Source organism: Phacochoerus africanus, chromosome 2, assembly GCF_016906955.1.
Source record: "Phacochoerus africanus isolate WHEZ1 chromosome 2, ROS_Pafr_v1, whole genome shotgun sequence".
NCBI lineage: Eukaryota > Metazoa > Chordata > Mammalia > Artiodactyla > Suidae > Phacochoerus > Phacochoerus africanus.
The window spans coordinates 240,783,226-240,801,510 of NC_062545.1; the positions used below are offsets into that span (position 1 = coordinate 240,783,226).

The following is an 18,285-nucleotide window of genomic DNA, read 5'->3' on the forward strand; positions in this document are numbered from 1 at the left end:
GACCATTCACGAAGTCCCTCCCAGAATGCCCTCCTCACATCCACCAATCTCTAAATATCCGAATCCTCCGTATCTATGAAGGCCTAGCTCCTATGCAACCTCCTCCATGAAACCTTCCTGATGCCCCTTTGGCAGCATTATCCTGAGAAGACAGAGAGTGCCTAGCCCAGATCAGATGCTTTATTAGGAGTGGAGGAGTTTCTCTCATGGCTCAGCAGAAACACATCTAATATTCCTGAGGACGCAGGTTCGATCCCTGGCCTCGCTTGGTGGGTTAAGGATCTGGTGTTGTAGTGAGCTGTGGTGTAGGTCACAGACATGGCTCGGCTCTGGCGTGGCTGTGGCATAGGCCAGCAGCTACAGCTCCAACTGGACCCCTAGCCTGGGAACCTCCATATGCCATAAAAAGACAAAAATGAACATAAAAAGGAGTGGAGATCTATGATTTTTCAATGGCTCTGGCCTCATGGTTTTGGGACCACTGTCACTGTTCCCTACAGCTCTGTAGCATAGAGGCTAAGGGCAGACACAAGGCAAACTAACTGCCTGGGCTTGACAGCACTGTCTGCAGCTGTGTCATCCATGATGCGATACTTTAAAAAATAACATCCCACACATCTCTTTGTCTCAGTTTCTTCACCTGTAAAACAGGACTCTTTTTTTGTTTGTTTTTTATGGCTGCACCCATAACATATGGAAGTTCCCGGGCCAGGGACTGAACCTGTATCTTCGCAGTGACCCAAACCACTGCAGTGGGATTCTTAACCCACTGCACCCCAACAGGAACTCCAAAATGGGGCTCTTAATAGAACTTAAAACCTAGGGAGTGTCATGAGTTCAATAAGTGAATATTCATACAGCACTTAGAACCGAGTGGTGATCCAGGTAGAGTTTTTACTTCTACTCTCCCACTGCATGGAATTATGGGTCAAACACCAACTGGCTGTCAAGATAAGGACAGGGCCACTTTTTGAGGACAACCTCACTAGGCCAGAAAGGGAAGTCCCACTGGTTTAGCAATGGCTATAGGAAGCCCAGAATTCGAGGCTGGGCTAAGGCCCAGGTCAGGCTGTCGCCAAGAGTCCATAAAAATTCCTACACACAAGACATTGTGCTTATTGGCCATTTAAACAAATAATTTCATTTAATCTTCACAATGACCCTATGTACCTGAAGCTCATCCCCAGAATGTTTCGTCATCTGTCAAAAGGGAATTCTAACAGGACAGCTCAAAGACTAGGTGTAAGGATCACACCTGTGAAGTGTTCCATAGGTTCGAGGCACAGAGCGAGCAGTCAGGAAACATCATCTATTATTACAACATCCAGGTTAGGACAAATAGGGCATTCCAGGCCCAGAGAAACGAAACACTTGTCCCTAATCACTAAGCTTCTGAGCACCAAGGTCAGGATTTTTGGTTTTTCGTTTTTTGGCCATGCCCAAAAAACATGTGTTAGTTCCCGGACCAGGGGTGGAACCTTCAGCACAGCAGCGACCGAGCCACATCAGTGACAATGCTGGATCCTCAACCGGCTGAGCCACCAAGGAATTTCCCCTGACTGGGATTTGAGTCCAGACTTCTGACCCCAAAGCCAGCGCTCATTTCACACCACCACGGTGGATATCACCAAGGTCCTGCCATGTTTGGATGACAGCTCTGGGCACCTGTGGTGTGCAGCCTCGCCAGCTACCTCTACAAAGGGCAAAGAGCCAAGGACTGAGAATCCCTGCCCTCTCTTAGCCGGGATGCTTCTGTTCCCACTTGCTCACGCTGAGGTCCTAATGGTAAGATCCCCCTGGCTCCCCCGGAATCTAGTCCTGACTGCTGCTCTCCTGCTCTCCATGCCCCGAGATGACACCTCCCGCAGTCCACCTGGGAACCCAACCTTGCTCCCCATCGGGTCACACTTCAGCACCGTTAATTTCTCAGTGTCAACCTCAGACATCCACTCAGAATCTACTATTGCTTCCTGCCCAAGAAGCTCCCGGACTGGGAGGGTCCAGCAATGCCCCCCACACAGGGGATGCTAAAGGGTACCTGCCCTTAGCAGTTGGTGTCCTGGCTGGGAATCTGGCTCTGGGAGGGAAATGTTACAGCCTGCAGCTTCCCTCTGCCTTTGAAGATACAATCACACACCTGAGGGTCGTCATGTGGAAGAAGTAAGGTTAGACTGGTTCTGCTTGACCGCAAAGAATCCAACGAAAACAAGAGAATCTACAGAAAGAAAGAGGTAGCCAGCAGAGCTCCGGTAAATACCAGGTACTCAACAAACCCATACGAAACCGGAGGGAAGAGCAGAAAAAAAACTTGAAAGCCCAGCTGTGCAAAGGAGTGTGTGGTTATGTGAGACATGCCCTCATCACTGGCAGTTTTTGGGCACAGATGCAGAAGTGTTGGACTGGTGATCCCCAGGTTCCCCTGGAACCCCAAACTAAGGTCCAAGACGGCAACTTTAGACCTTGGCTGCATATCAGAATCAGCCAGCACCTTCCAAAACTACTGACGCCCACCCAGAAACCATGGTGTCATTAGTCTGAGGTTGGAGCCTAGGCAACTAAAAATTTTGAACAAATTTTGCTCTCCCGGGAATCCTAATGTGCCACCAGGGCTGGTCTAGGTAGGGTTCCCTGACGTGGTGTGACACATAGTAGAGTGAATTACATAGACACCCTCGGCCTCTTGGAACCATAGATCTGTTCATCAGTGTTCAAAAATCTGCTTTTTTCCCCCCTTGATCTATATTCCCCGTGAACACTCCTGGACTTAATCTGTTCCTTGACAGCAATTCATTACTGTCACAAACCCCACAGCAGACACCGCAGGATGGATTATCCTGACACTGGCCTGAGCCAGGCAAAGAAGAACATGCAACAGAGATTCAGAGAGGGTCTCTCACTGATTGAAGACATAGGATAGCTGGGTCGGGGGAGGGGTGGGGGAAGACCTCTGTGAATTCATGTCACTTGCATTGGTCTTGGTGGGTATGAAACAAATCTAAATGACCATAATAATACAGTCCCCACAAGTCATACCTTTAAGTCCTCCCCGTCCTTAAAGCCTGAGCCCTGCTACCCACAGTCTACTCTCTGACTGCCCGCGCCCACCTCAGGCTCTAACACTTCTTGTTACTCAGAGTCATGCACCTGCTTCTGCATCTTGGGGATGAACTCCTTCAGCCTCAGAGTAGAGATATTCCTGGGCCTTTCCAATATCCCCTCCTGGGCTCTGAGTTCGAGTGCTGGGGCTTACTGCTGACTGTCTGCAGGACTCAGCCCATTGCTGGAACATAGCAGGTGTCTAAAAAAACATCTGCTGCACAGATGACTGAATGCTCCATTCCTTCTCCACAAAAGTCACCGTGTGAAAGCTGAACCGGACACACCCAGATGAGGCGACACAGGCAGGGCAGACAGCAAGTGGCTGCCCTAGATATATCTAGCTAGCGGGCCCCCTGGTCCTAGAAGGGGAAGGTGACTCCATCAGAAGAGAGGCAAAATCTTCCTGGCCTCACCCCACCCAGAGCGTCAGGTCTGCATCCAAAGATGAAGTGCTAATACCCAGTTATTTCCCTCAGGTGTCAGGAGCTGAATGTGTAATAAGCGCATGGGTATCTGCAGACTGAAGGTGTCATTTTATGAAGACAAGGTGAAATCATCATTATCATAATAGCTGATGAGACCTCAACAGAGTCAGAGTGAGACAGAGTCAAAATATTGAAGTTTGAACAGGTATCTGAAGAAATACAGACAGATCATAGAGCAAGCAAGGAGGAGAGGAGGGACAGACACAGACTGGTCATTCGAAAAATAAAATTAGAACCCTATCAAAATGAAAACAGAAATAAAAATAAAACCCTACCTCATACCCTGAAATCAAACTCCAGATTAAAATTCATGTTAAATAAGAAAGAAACTGTATTTTTTTTTTGTCTTTTTGTCTTTTTGCCATTTCTAGGGCCGCTCCCTCGGCATATGGAGGTTCCCAGGCGAGGGGTCTAATCGGAGCTGTAGCCAGTGGCCTACACCACAGCCACAGCAATGCGGGATCTGAGCCTCGTCTGCGACCTACACCACAGCTCACAGCAATGCTGGATCCTTAACCCACTGAGCAAGGCCAGGGATCAAACCTGCAACCTCATGGTTCCTAGTCAGATTCGTTAACCACTGCAACACAACGGGAACAAGAAACTGTATTCTTAGAAGAAAATATACTGGAGTATGGAAAACTTTTCTAGGCAGCACACTCGAGAGTCATGAAAAACATCAAGACTGATTTAGAAACGTCAAAACAATTCAGCATAAGCAACAAAAACAACCACCAGATATAAAGCCAAAAGGCAAATTATACACTTGTAAAAGTAATATCCTATTAACTCAAATGGCAGGTAAGGGACTGCCCTCCTTAATCCATAAAGAGCTCTTACGGATCAATAAAAAGACAGACTCTGTGGCAGAAAGGATGGACCACAGATAGACATACACAAATTTGGGAAAGAGATAAGAGTGGTCCACGCACACATGCCCTAGTAACCCAAGAAACCGCAAATTAAATTAAATTCTATTAGAGTAAAGCAGGAGTGAACTTGAAAAGTCTTTCTAGAATACATTTTTTTTTTTTTTTGTCTTTTTGCTATTTCTTTGGGCCGCTCCCACGGCATATGGAGGTTCCCAGGCTAGGGGTCCAATCGGAGCTGTAGCCACCGGCCTACGCCAGAGCCACAGCAACGCAGGATCCGAGCCGCGTCTGCAACCTACACCACAGCTCACGGCAACGCTGGATCGTTAACCCACTGAGCAAGGGCAGGGACCGAACCCGCAACCTCATGGTTCCTAGTCGGATTCGTTAACCACTGCACCACGACGGGAACTCCTAGAATACAATTTGAAAGCATCTATCAAAATTTTTACCTTCTTACCCAACAATTCTCCTTCTGGGAATCAATCCCAGGGAAATAATCACAGGCTTACTTATGCAAAGAATTAAGTTACAAAGATGTTCATTATAGCACTGTTAAATTTGTGAAAACTAGGGAGAGCCTAAATAGGCAAACAGAATACGAGGCAGACATTAAATTACTGTTGTCGAATGTTTAAGACAATGTAGACATCTTTCCATGTCTTTCAGCAAAAAGAACATAAATACACAAAAGACTGCTTAATTTTTTTAGAGGGAAAAAAATATATATGTATATATATACACATTCAAAAAAGTCCAGATGGAAAAACAGTAAAACTGTTAACAGTAGTTCCTTTGAATTGTGGAATTAGTTGGTTTCTTAGTTTTGCTCATCTGCATTTTTATACCAAACACGTCTGTTTTATTGAAAGAGGAAGAAAAGTTAGCACAGAGGTACATGCTGAAATATATCAAAAAATCCAGTCCCGGTTGTGGCGCAGTGGAAACGAGTCTGACTAGTATCCATGAGAATGCAGGTTCGATCCCTGGCTTCACTAAGCAGGTCAGGGATCTGGCGTTGCTGTGACCTGTGGTGTAGGTCGCAGATTCAGCTTGGCTTGGATCCCGCGTTGCTATGGCTGCAGCGTAGGCAGGCAGCTATATAGCTATGATTCGACCCCTAGCCTCGGAACCTCCATATGCCACAGGTGTGGCCCTAAAAAGCAAAAAAAAAACAAAAAACAAACAAACAAAAAACACCAAAAACCCAAGCTTGCTGTTCTGCGGAATTGCCTCAGAACACAGCCAACTCACAACTGCCCCACACGGGAGGGCAGGTAGGGGCTGCACCATTCCACAGATGCCACGAGGGCCCCTAGTCACATGCATGGCTTTGGAATGCACCAGGAAGATTACGAGGCGGTCTGGCTTTCCGGGAATGCACATCTCACCAAACAGTGAAGCTTTTCTGTGAAGAACTTTCTGGTCATTTTCATTTTTAGAATTTATCCAGGGCCCGGAGAAACCAAGAAAGTTCCATTTCTCCTATTTCTGTTTGCCTCCTCCCACGTCCTAGGGAGAACTTTTCCAACAATCACAGGTGCTCAGCAATGAAATGCTCTGCTTAGCAAAAAAGGTAGGCTCCAGCCTCATCCTCACCCTGCCCTGGTGCCCACCTCAGCCAGGCCACACAGCAGGTGACCTCCTGAATCAAAAGAAAGGGGGCAATTTAATTTTCTTATTTTTATTTTTTTGTCTTTTTGCCATTTCTTGGGCTGCTCCTGCGGCATGTGGAGGTTCCCAGGCTAGGGGTTGAATCGGACCTGTAGCCACGGGCCTACACCACAGCCACAGCAATGTGAGATCTGAGCCACGTCTGCAACCTACGCCACAGCTCACGGCAACGCCGGATCCTTAACCCACTGAGCGAGGCCAGGGGTCAAACCCACAACCTCATGGTTCCTAGTCAGATTCGTTAACCACTGAGCCATGACGGGCACTCCAAGAACAGGGGCAATTTCAGACCATCTCTTCACACGTAATCGCCTGCCTCCTTCCTCTGTCACCTGCTGATACACCAGGTAATCCCCGTGCTCTGGCACACCTGCTTGTCCCCAGCAGGGCTCCCTCTCTGATCTCAATCACTGTGGACAGGCCCCCTTTAGTCTGGGATGCAGGTGCAGCTTCCACTGGACCCATCTTCCCAGATGACTTCCTCTTCCTGGTGGTTTTCTGCAGCCCCAGACAGAGGCCACTCGTGCCTTCTCCCGGTTCTCGGAGCATGTCTCCTTCTCAGGCCCAGGACTCACTTGCTGGATCAACCCCACCAGCCTGGCTATGACGGCACCACCGGGGTCCTCCCCTTCTCGGCCAACAGCAATCCACCCTCAAGTTAAAACCTGGAGGCATCTGTGACTCTCCACCCCCTCATATCTCACTTTTCATCTGTCAGGAAATCCTGCAGCTCTACCTTCAGGACACACCCTGAATCTGGTCTCTTCTCATCACCTACCGCTAGTGCCCCAGTTCCAGGGGCGGTGGGTCCCCCCCAGGCTGGCCTCCCGGCTGGCCCCCCTCCAGCCTGTTCTCCAATAGGCAGCCAGAGTGATCCTTTCAATACCCAAGACAGATCACGTCATTCCTCCGCTCAGAACTTCCACCGACTTCCTATCTCACCCAGAGCTAAAGTGAGACCCTTTCAGCGCCTCCAAGGCCCCAAACACTCGGCCTCCCACCTCTCGGACCCCGTCTCCCCACTTCCTCCCACCTGCTACACTCAGTCACGCTGATCTCCCTGAAGCAGCCAGGCATGCTCCCGTCTTGGACTTTTGCCCTGACTCTTCCCTCCGCCTGGAATGCGCTTCTCTCCCTGAGCCGTGTGAATCACACCATCACACCCTTCAACAAAGCCCTCTCTGACCACCCATCTGAAATAGCACCCACCCCAAGCTCAGACCCACCCTAGCTTGACTTTTCTCCACGCTCTACCCAACAGTCTATATTTGCCTGACTCCTCTCATGAGAGGGGAACAAACTCAGAGGAGCATAAATTTTTTGTTTAGTTCACAGCTCTATCCCTTCTAAAGAGAACAATACCCAGCACGTAGCAGGCTCTCAACAATGTCTGTTGAATGAATGAACGAATGAATGAATGAGGGCTCTCATGGCCCAGCTGAGGACTCTGGGTCCAACCTACAAGTGTAGGTCCAGCGGTGGGCCAGGGATATCCACCTCCCCCCGCTTCGCCCACCTGTCAAGTCACTTCTCCCCTTACCAGCATCTTGCTGACCGTTACTCTTAAGTTCTGCTTGGAAAACACAGGGCCTGAGTCATTCCCCAGAGCCCTGACTAATTCTCTCTCCATCCCTTGGACCCACCTCCAAGATCCTTCCTCTACAGTATAATGGGAAATCCAGAGAGAGCTCCTCTTGGAGAAAATGGAAAGGAACTGAATGATTTAGAGGAAAATTCAACTTTTCCTGGCTCAGCAGTTGAGAAAGCGCAAACTCTCAGGAAGCCGGTGCCTCCGAAAGTGAAACATTAATAGAAATATTACTGGAAAATACCAAACAGGAAGAGAAGGAAAATTCCATTGTGGAAGCAAGGTCCTCTGTCGATGCTCCTTAATGGCCTCAGTAACATGTTTCAGAATCAAAACACAGAAAGAACCGGAAATCAATCAGGCTGTCACCCTTCCTGTGGACCGGAGCTTTGGCCAAACCACCTCCACAATACCCTGGCACAAAGGACATTGGGCTCAGAACACAAGGTCAACAGCCTGGCCATGGGCTCAGCCACTACCTGCTGTAAGGCCAAGCAGACTCCATGCCTCCCCGAACCTTTGGTTTTTCCATCTGTAAAATGGGGGTTACAGCACCTTCTTCACAGAGTGACTCTGAGAATCAAATTCATTATGGGTGAAAAAAGTGTACTTAAAGCTGTGGAATACTCACCCAAATGTAGGATTCAGTAGCTCCTACAATGCTAGAGGGATTTTTATAAAGAGTTTAAGTCTAGCCATAAGTAAGGCAGAGGAAATTCAGGCATGAGATTGTGCAGCTTACGACAGTGGTTAAAAACAAAGACTCTGCATGGGGCCTCAAATCTCATCTCTGCCACTTACTGGCAAGTTACTTAACCTCTCTGCCTCAGTGCTCTTTTGTCAAATGGGAATGACAGAAGCACCTCCCTCAAAGGACTCTGGTGAGCAGGAAGAGTTAATGCATATAGGGAACCAATAGTGTCTGGCTCAGAGTATGTGCAGTGGAAGTACTGGCTAACTAATGCTGCTATGGTGGAAAGCTCCTTCATTTCAAGTGACTCCTCTTTCTTACTGCAAATGCCTCCTCCTCCAAGAAGCCTTCCCAACTTTGCTTGGTTGGGAAAAAAACCTCTTCCTGACCCTGCTTCTCTGTTAGCTCCCAGGAATCAAGAGTCTGCCCAGAACAGCTTCTGTGCCAGGATGGCACTCAGCTCACCCACACCACTTTGTTTATCGACAAACTTTGCCATACAGGCTGTGTTCTAACCTTGGTCCTTGTGTCCTCATTAGAAGATAAGCTCCGTAGAGTCAGGAACTACCTGCCCCTTGGTTCTCCCCTGTATCCACAGGTCCTGATAGGAGCCTGCATATGGCCATTTCTCCATCCACACAGGCCAAACAGAAGTTACAAAGTCAGGATGGAAGAGACCACAGCAGTCTCTGTCTCCGTCCTGCAGAAATACTGCTCCCCCACCCTGCCTCTGGAAAGCCAGCAGAGACGCAACCATCAGCAGGCTGGCAGCCTAGCTCTCTGTTTCAAAGCCACAAATCCCACCTTATTTTCTAGGGTCCAGCCTGACCCACTGCTTCCCCATGGGCCACCACCACTTGGCTCTCCCAGCACAAGATGAGAAGTCAGCTCCAAGGGCAACTGCCCAGCGGAGCGCCTGACCACAAGCAAGTTCAGCTTTGCTTAAATGACCAAAGGAAACCACACCTGTTTCAGATTTGCCTTTTAACGCCTATTTTATGGGTCAGAAATGCTTTGGGGGCGGGGAGAGGACAAGGTCAAGTCTTAGGGGTTAAGTCTGGGAAATCAGTCATGTTCTAAGATTGTCAGATCAGAGGACGGTCACCTGATCTCCTTCAAGGAAACTCAGGTTCCCTGTTGACAAGGGCCAAGGTACCAGTGTTTTGTTTTGCTTTGTTTTGTTTCTTAAAAGAGCACACACATCCATTAAAAGGAACGAAATACTGGCATTTTTAGCAACATGGATGGACCTAGAAATTATCATGCTAATATGAAGTCAGACAAAGACACCAACATCAAATGCTTTCACTGACATGTGGAATCTGAAAAAAGGACACAATGAATTTCTTTGCAGAACAGATACTGACTCACAGACTTTGAAAAACTTATGGTTTCCAAAGGAGACAGTTCAAGGGTGGGGGGATGCGCTGGGGTTGTGGGATGGAAATCCTATAAAATTGGATTGTGATGGTCATTGTACAACTATAAATGTAATAAATTCATTGAGAAAAAAAAAAAAAAAGAGCACACACAGCCTCGCCAGTCCTTGGAGGGAGGGAACACTTGGTGGCAGAATGAGAAGACATGTCAGTTACAAGACACACGTTTTGTGCAGCTGTCCCTTGGGAAGCGCCAACTCTGTGCACAGAATTTCTCTACGAAATAACTCAAGTTCTGCATTAACATCTCATATAAGAACTCAGAGGCAGATGGGGAAGGAGATAGAAAAGCCAGCTCTGGGCCCCCTTTGGGGACAACCAAAGCCCGGACTGCAAGGGATGGGATGGGAGTTAGGGCAGAAGGATACAAGAGAGGAAACATTAAGTGAAAGGGAGGAAGAAACATACAACACATATTTCAGTAAGGATCAGAGCCTTACTATCTCCAGCTAAATCACTGAAAAGAGTGGAACAAATTGACAAAAAACATACAGGCTTTGAATTCAGACCACACAGGTGTGATCCTGGCTCTGTCCCTTGGGAGCTGTGACATTACGCAAGTCATCACTTCTAAGCCTCAGTTTATCTGTAAAATGGGGGCGATATTACCCATGGGGCACCGAAGGCCCTAATCGGTGGCCTGCCTGTATCCCTGCCCTCTGCCATGGGACTCCACAGCTCCTTCTCTCTTTTGAATCCTGGCCGGCCTTGTGGCTTGCTTTGGTCAACAAAATACAGCAGAATGGACAGTGTGCTGGCTTCCAACCTCAAGGAATTACATGGGCTTCTGTACTTTCTTGGAACACTGTCACTGTCATATGAACAAGGCTGAGCCGCTAGACGAGAGATCTCGTGGAGCAGAGCTGAACGGACACAGTCAAGGCCATCCTAAACCAGGCCCCCCCAAACATGTACGAGAGGATTGGCAGGGCCACACACCCACTCCACGCTGATGGCAGATGCCCGACTGAACCCGACCGAGGGCGGAAGAATTACTCAGTTGACATGTGGGTTCATGGACAATAATAAAAGCTTGTCCTTTAAAGCAGGGGTTGGAAACTATAGACCATAGGCCAGTTGCCAGTTTTTCTAAATAAGGTTTTATTGAAATATAGCTATACCCTTTAATTTATATATTGTCTATGGCTGCTTTCAAGCTACAATGGTAGCTGAATAGTTGTGATGGAGGCTCTCTGGCCTGCAGCTAAAAATATTTACTGGCCCTTTAAGAAAAGTTTGCTAACCCCTGGTTTAAAACCAGAGTTTGGGGTGATTTGTTATAGGGCAAGAGCTAACTGATACAGTTACTCTTCTAGGGTGATTGTGAAGATTAAAGGACTAATTAAGTGATTTAGCCTGAAGCCTGGGGAATATATTGCTCTTCTGGGGAATCAATGGGAAAAACTGGATTTGATATGCAGCATTTCTCGTACACTACCCTCAAGGGACAGGATTTCAAAGAAGAAAGTGTCCCAAGCCAAACCACAGCCACCAAGCTTGTCTCTTACCTTTTGAATCAATTACTTCCCAAGAACTGGAGAATGTAGCTGCTAACCAAAAGGAAATGACTGACAGCTCATGCTTGACCCTGGCTTCGATCAAGCCACATTATCAATGATTTGATGTGAAAAGGACCAAAAGACAAGCCACAACTCCCCCAAAAGGCACGTGAGACACTCTCTTCCTTCTGTGGCTCCAACCTCCCTCTGTAATGCCCCCACCACACCTGCCCTTCAGAGTCTCCAACCATTCTGCTGGCACAAGCTTCTGCACAAAGAAGCTTAAGGGCCGCCACCTCCTGAAAGCCCTCCTTGAATTCATAGACAGAATTGAGGCCCTCCCAGCCCTGTGCGCACACTTCTGTTCTGGCATGCCTCAGGTTGCGACACTGCCTCAGTAGCTGTGTCCGTCTCCCATACCCGATCTTGAGAAGCTGCTCTTCAACTGCAAACTGAGAAGCTTCTCTCTTGGGAAACTGGCCACCATTTATTCTCTCTAAATTCCCCCTGCCTAGCTCGCTGCTCAGAAATTGTTTGCTAAGTGTTTAAAAAAAAAAAAAAGAAAAGTTAGACATGATATTCTTTATTCCTTAGGAAACATGTTATTTAACTCAACTCTGTGGATGCTGACAAAATATAAAGTACTGGTACACATCAGCATGTATTTAAACCTTGGGAAACTGATGTCATGGTGCATCTTGACTTCCTCAGTTACAGTGGAAACGTTCACTTAATTATGATAAAAGAAACAGGGCTTCAGCAGAAAACATAACTGGATGAGACCTGTTTGGCTGTGCAAAAGGAGATCTACCAAGTTACCGGCCTCTTTTGTCATCATTTTTTCTTTTAATTCAACCTGAAGGAGTAATATTCCACCTACTAGTGTTTTGCTTTCTTTTCCTAAGAGCCCAGGCCCTCACTGTCTCTCATTCAGACCATATTGCAATTGCCCTCTACTCCAAACCCATCTTCTCCAGATCGCAGCAGCTATTTAAAGCCTGAGATACTCCTCAACCATAGCTCTGAGTCTATCCCTCTCCTGGCTCAACAGTCTTTAGGGATTCTCTTGTGGGGTTTAAACTCAGGCCCCTGCCTATCTCATACTGTCATCTCTCATTCCCCAAGTGAGGTGCACTGCAAGAAAGCTCTGGTTTCCAAGAATACCTTCCACATTAAGGTTTTATACATACAGGTACACATACATACGCTCCCACACATACGTGTATGCACACACTTACATATGCATGTATGCTCACAGCACGGGCACCCAAGTGCTCCTGCAGGCTGCAATCAGCCCTTCCTATGTGCTGAAATTGCACTTCCATTTCTAGATCCAGCTCAAAGCTGCCTCTGAGGTAAAGACCTCACTAAATTCCCCAAGACAAATTGAACACTGGGAGACAAATGATGAAATGACAATGTGTGTCCATCTCCTCTGGAGGCTTAGGCCAGAGATTACTGCCAAGTCTTCTGCAGCCTTTATTCCCTTCCTTCCTAGCTCACCCTTGTACGGAGAGATTGCTGAGCGCGAAAATAAGTGCTGGGTAAAAACTGGTTAAATTGAAAACACAGTCTCTCTTCCACATGATTCTAAAAGGGAAAATGCCCCAAACTAGAGGCTGGCTGGTAGTGGGGCATATGTGACCAGATGTGTGTGTGCCCCAGGACTCACCTAGGAGAAGAGGAGGATGCCTGAGTATGTGTCAGAGGGAGGCACAGGAACTGAGGAGGCAGGACAAGGGAACCCCAAAGATAAAGCAGGGGAGAGGGTGGCAAGAGAAGCCCTGGAAGGAGGAGCTGTGGACAAACAGCTCCTACTCCACACCACAGTAACTCTCAACACAGGCTGATGTGAAAAACACGGTACCTGGCACACAGGGGGTATTCAACAGTCTATCGGTTCTTGTCCTATTCCCTAACAACTGACAAAAGGCAGCTGGGCCTGAGATTAAGTGAACTAGAGGTGGGTTTTCCTGGATCCACGGGTAAGGGGTAGAAGGCAGGCTCTGGGGGATGTTCAGGGCTCGATCTGCAGTATGCCTGGCCTTCCAAAAGCTGTCTGGTTAGAAATAATGTGAAAACCAGGCTGCCTCCTTGCTGCCTGGCCAGGAATGGGGGTGGGTGATGGCCCCGGGATTAGGAGGCAGCTGCACACAGAGGTTACAGGTTAGGGCATCTGCATCCCAAAGCAGCTCCACCTCGAAGACCCAGAGGAGGGTTAAGAAGCCATTGTGGCACTGGTGTTCTCGAAGCATGATCCTAGAATCAGCAGCGAGAGATCACTTGGGAATTTGTTAGAAATGCACATTCTCAGGCCCCACGCCTGGGCACTTCGGGGGATGGGTCCTGCAGTCTGTGTTTTAACCAGTCCTCCAGGTGCTGCTTTGAGATCCACTGCATAGTATGACACTCCCTGGCTGCTGCCCCTCCTGCTCCCTTGAAAGAACATCTGGTAGCCACCATTCCTCCAACTTCCTCCTTCTTCAAGGATCAAGGATTGCAACAACTTCTTAAAAGATCAAAGAGCTCGAAGTCACAACTTAGTAGGTGAAATGCAGCCCAGAGATCTTCTTTTAGAAAAACCATATCTCCTGCTGTATAGCACAGGGAACTATATATCTAATCACTTGTGATGGAACATGATGGAGAATAATGTGAGAAAAAGAATGTATATATGTATCTATATATATATATATAGATAGATAGATAGATAGATAGATAGATAGATGAATGACTGGGTCACTTTACTGTACAGCAGAAATTGACACAACATTGTAAATCAATCATAATAAAAAAAGAAATAAATAAAATTTAAAAAATTTTAAAAAGCCTATCTGTTCGCATCATTTAGTAGCTCAATCCCCCCACTGGCCTTCACTGTGCTTAGTTTACAACATCTTCCCTGACCCAGGCGCTCCTGACCGCCTTGGGGTCCTGTCCATCTCTAACCTCTGAATTCCAGCCACAGGGTCTTTACCTACAGTCCCCCAAAGTAGCAGGCTCTCTTCTGCAGGCAACCATAATAACCACTCTGCCTGACCACCTTTCAGCCCTCCCATCACAGCACGCATCATGCACACTGCGGCCTGGCCCACAGTATTCCCTGGACCCTGCTCCATCTAGTACCCAGCAGGGGACAGCACAGAGAAGACCTGTAAGAAATACTTAGTAGAATGAAGCCAAGTCTTCAACATGCCTGACATTCCAGCTATAAAACTTATTATTCCTCAGTATTTGAAACAGTTTTAATTACAATTAGGAAAAAACATTTGCTAAAGTTTTGAAAACCATGACGGTAGACTTTACTGAGCAGGCAGAACCACAGGCAATGAGAGAGTGGGAGGAAGGCAGGGAGGGGAGTCCAGCACCACTGCCTGAGTCTCTGTGGAGAGCTAGGCTGGGCTCCCACACCTTCCATCCCCAGGGACTTCAGGTTCTCCCAGGCCAGCACCAAGTCAAGCCTGGGCCATACCTAAGGCGGCAGGGCAACTCTCTGCTGTTTCCCTTACAGATCACCCGCAAATCCATGCTCCTGGGGGCTTGCAGAGAAATCTCCTCTGCTTCCAAGACAGCACCTGGGTGACCACCTGGTTCCCAGCTCCTTGTCATTTAGGTGTGGCATCCTGGGTGCTTACGAAGCCCAGAGTCCACACTTCCAAGATGTGTGCCCAAACTGGCCACAGGAGGAGGTGGAATCCATAAACTGCCCGCACTGCCTTTGGGAGAAACAGCAGGTAAGGGGTACCCTGAGGACCCGGACCTTGGGGAGAGGAAGTCAGGCAGAAAAATTAAGAGGGGCAACTCCTCCCTCCCTCCTCCTGGAAAACAAGCTGGCAGGTAGGAGGCTGTCTTCCTCCTGTGTGGACATCCAGTCCTAAAAGAAACTCAGACTTTATCAGTTTCCCCCAGCCCACACCTGGGCAAAAGTTTACCTTCTGAAGAAGGTAGGGAGGAGGGGGAGAACAAGAGGGACAGCAGCCTGATAGCCATCGCAGGGCGCCGAGCCTCGGAGGGAATCAAAACACTGCCTTCCACCAGAAGTAGACAGAACAAGTATTATTGTATGGGGGACGGGAGGAGGTCACAAGAGTGTTAAGGGAAGGAGAGGGCCCAGTCTGGCTTAATTAACTAGCCTGCTTCAAAGGTGGGAGATGAAGATGATCTGATCTTGGGGTGGGGGGATGCACAAAATCGTCCCCTTCATCCCTGGGGCAGTAATGGGGTGGGGGTAAATTCAGGAAGGAAGGTGAGGATTGCAAGGGTGGGTCTCCTTCCTGCTGGCCCAGTAGGCGGACCCCTGCCGTGCTGGGGCTGGAGAACTGGCAGGTCAAAGTGGAGCGCTCTTGCAGGCCAGAGCATTTCAGGCCGGAAAAGCACGCGTGGGGCATCCCGGTGCAGCTCCAGTACAAAAGGCCGCCCCATTGGGAAACCTGGCGCGGGGGGGTGGGGCAGGGCGGGGCATTTAGAGGGATTTACATATATCCGTTTAGAGACAGCCGGATATCTGGCGAGTTCCTTGCTGGCTCTGGACCTCAGTTTCCCATCTACAGAATCGGGGGGAGGCGGGGAGAGAGAGGGTGGACAAGAGTAAACGCTCTTTCAAGTCCGTGACAGCTCTGTCTGACTTTTTTCGGGGAGGGGGTTGCTAAGGAGATGGATGGGTGTCTCTCGGTCAAGGTTGGGCGGGGCGCTCTCGTCAGATTACTTTCGAAGTAGTTACCTGGCTGTGGGCTCAGAGAGGACGTTTTGGGAGCAGCAGCGAAAGAGACTGTGTCAGGAGGCCGACGACTGGGGGCAAAGTGCGTGCAAGGATGTAAAACTGGGAAGCAGCGTGGGAACCCTGACCCCAGGGTCCTAGCCTGAAACAGATGTAAGCACTGGAAACTAGAGCGGTGCCTCAGTTTCCCCGTGCGCACAGTGGCTCTGGAAGCTCGGGTGAGGCCAAGGGGCGCCTTACCTTGTCCTTCTTGCCGGCACTGCTCTCCTCCGTCGCCGAGGCGCCACACTTGTTGAGCAGTTTCTTGCCTCCGCAGGCCGTCGGGCTCCAAGTGCGGCCGCCGGAGCAGGCACCCCCCGGGGGGTCTCCGGCACCGCCCGCGGCGCTCTCCACCTTAATGAGCCGGTGCTTGGGGGAGATGTAGCGCACCTCGGCCGGCGTGGCGGGCCGCCGTTCGCTGCTGCTGCGGTAGAGGTGCGGGGAACCAGAGGAAGAGGACGAGGACGCGGCGGCGCCCGCGCCGGAGGAGGCACAGCAGCAGCCCGAGGCGCCCGACGCGGACGAGGCCGAGAAGGCGCGCTGGCCCCCGCCCGGCTCCCCGCCGCCGCAGTAGTCCAAGCGGCACATGGCTCGCAGTTTGCGCAGCGACGAGCCGGGCCCGTTGTAGGGGTCCTCAAAGTCGCGCTCCTTCTGTGCGCGGTAGGCACGGATGAGATCGCTCGTGCTGCCGCTGTCGTCGGGCAGAGACCCGGACGAGGCCGAGAAACAGGAGGCGGCGGCCGTACCGCAGGACGCCGAGGCGGCCGCGGGGGCCTGCGGCACGGCCTGGGGGGGCTGCGAGGGCCGTTCGCCCCGGCGCCGCTGCTCGCGGTAGTCTGGCCGCGGCGGCTGTGGGGGGCTCTTGGTCTTGCTGTTGCCCAAGCTGAAGTACTTGTTCAGCCACTTGGCCATGGCGAGAGGCCGCCTAGGGCCGCGGCGCGGGAGCCCGGTCCGCCGCCGCGGCCATTCGGCGGGCAGCGCTGCCTCCCAGGTCCCACGGCGCCCCGGCCCCGGCGAGGGGCGTCCGGGGCGCCTGCTCCCGACGCCAAGTTCAAGTTCTCTCCGCCGCCTCCTGCCGGCCGCTCCCGGGCTCCGGCAGCTGCAGCACCGCCCTCCGCCTCCGCCGCGCGCCTCCTGGGCTTCGGATCTCTCGCCCCTCGCGGGCGCGTCTCATGGGATCCCGGCCCCGGCCCCAAGGAGAGCGAAAGGCCCAGACGCCCCCCTCCTCGGACGCTCTGGCAGTGCGCTCCGCCGCGGAGCGCGCTCCTGCCCCGTCGGAGCCGCAGGCTCCGCCTTGGCCGGGATCCGCCGCTGCTGCGGGAACTTGTCGGCTTCCTCGGTCCCCCCGCCCCTTTCTTCCTTCCCAAGAGTGGTGGGGTGAGCCCGGCCCCCGGCCGGCAAGCAAGCAGGCGGGAGAGCGAGCGAGCAACGGAGGGAGGGAGGGAGGGAGGCAGCCGGCGCCCGCCCGAGCCCGCGCGCCCGTGCCCGTCCCGGCGGCGCCTGCCGCTGCCGCTGTCGCCGCCTCCCGAACCGCCGCGTGTGTGACACTCGGTCCGCCAGAGCCCGCCCCGCGCCTCGGCCCCGCCCTCCCCAGGCTGTGCGCGCCCCGCCCCCGCAGGCCCCGCCCCGCCCACCCCCACCAGCCCGGCTGCCAGACCTCGGCCCCGGCCCTACCCCGCTAGCGCCCAGGTCCTCGGCTGGAGTACTTCTCTCCCTTTCAGCACGCGCCACCTCCCGCGGCCGCCTCGGCGCCAGTCCCCGGGTCGCGCCTGAGGGCGCCGGGGTCCTGCGGCGCAGCCAACCCCGCCTCACTCGCGGCCCGCCGCCGCCTAGGGCGAGAGGTTGCCAGCCTGAGCCTGCTGTGCGCAGAAGCCAAACCCTCCCTTGAGATCCACGCGCCATGCTACGCAGGGATCCCCACTGTTGGGGACATGGGACATTTTTAGTTAACAGCTTGATCCACTTGGAGGAAATGCAGTGCCAAGGCCCCTTAGGAACAGTGTGCCTATCCCCTGCTTAAAGGCATGAAGACTCCCGTTCGTCCCCCTGTGCCAGATCTTCGGAAAAAATCTTTATGCTAATAAGTGTTTTAGCAATCCGGATGAAGGATGCAGCCAGGATAGGTGGCAGGGGCCCGGCTCCGCACCAATGGGAGAGCCAACCTAAGAGGTCGAAATGTTTG

At 51.1% G+C, this 18,285-nt stretch overlaps 1 protein-coding gene across 1 annotated transcript in view; it reads right to left on the reverse strand.

Annotated features, from left to right (window-relative positions):
- Positions 1-17,617, reverse strand: part of SHB (SH2 domain containing adaptor protein B) — a 147,599-nt gene extending 129,982 nt beyond the window's left edge. The window contains exon 1 of the mRNA XM_047767972.1: positions 16,305-17,617. Within this exon, the coding sequence (XP_047623928.1) occupies positions 16,305-17,015 (711 nt within the window). The 5' untranslated portion in view covers positions 17,016-17,617. The remainder of the gene's footprint in view (positions 1-16,304) is intronic.
- Between the last annotated feature and the right edge of the window lie 668 nt (positions 17,618-18,285).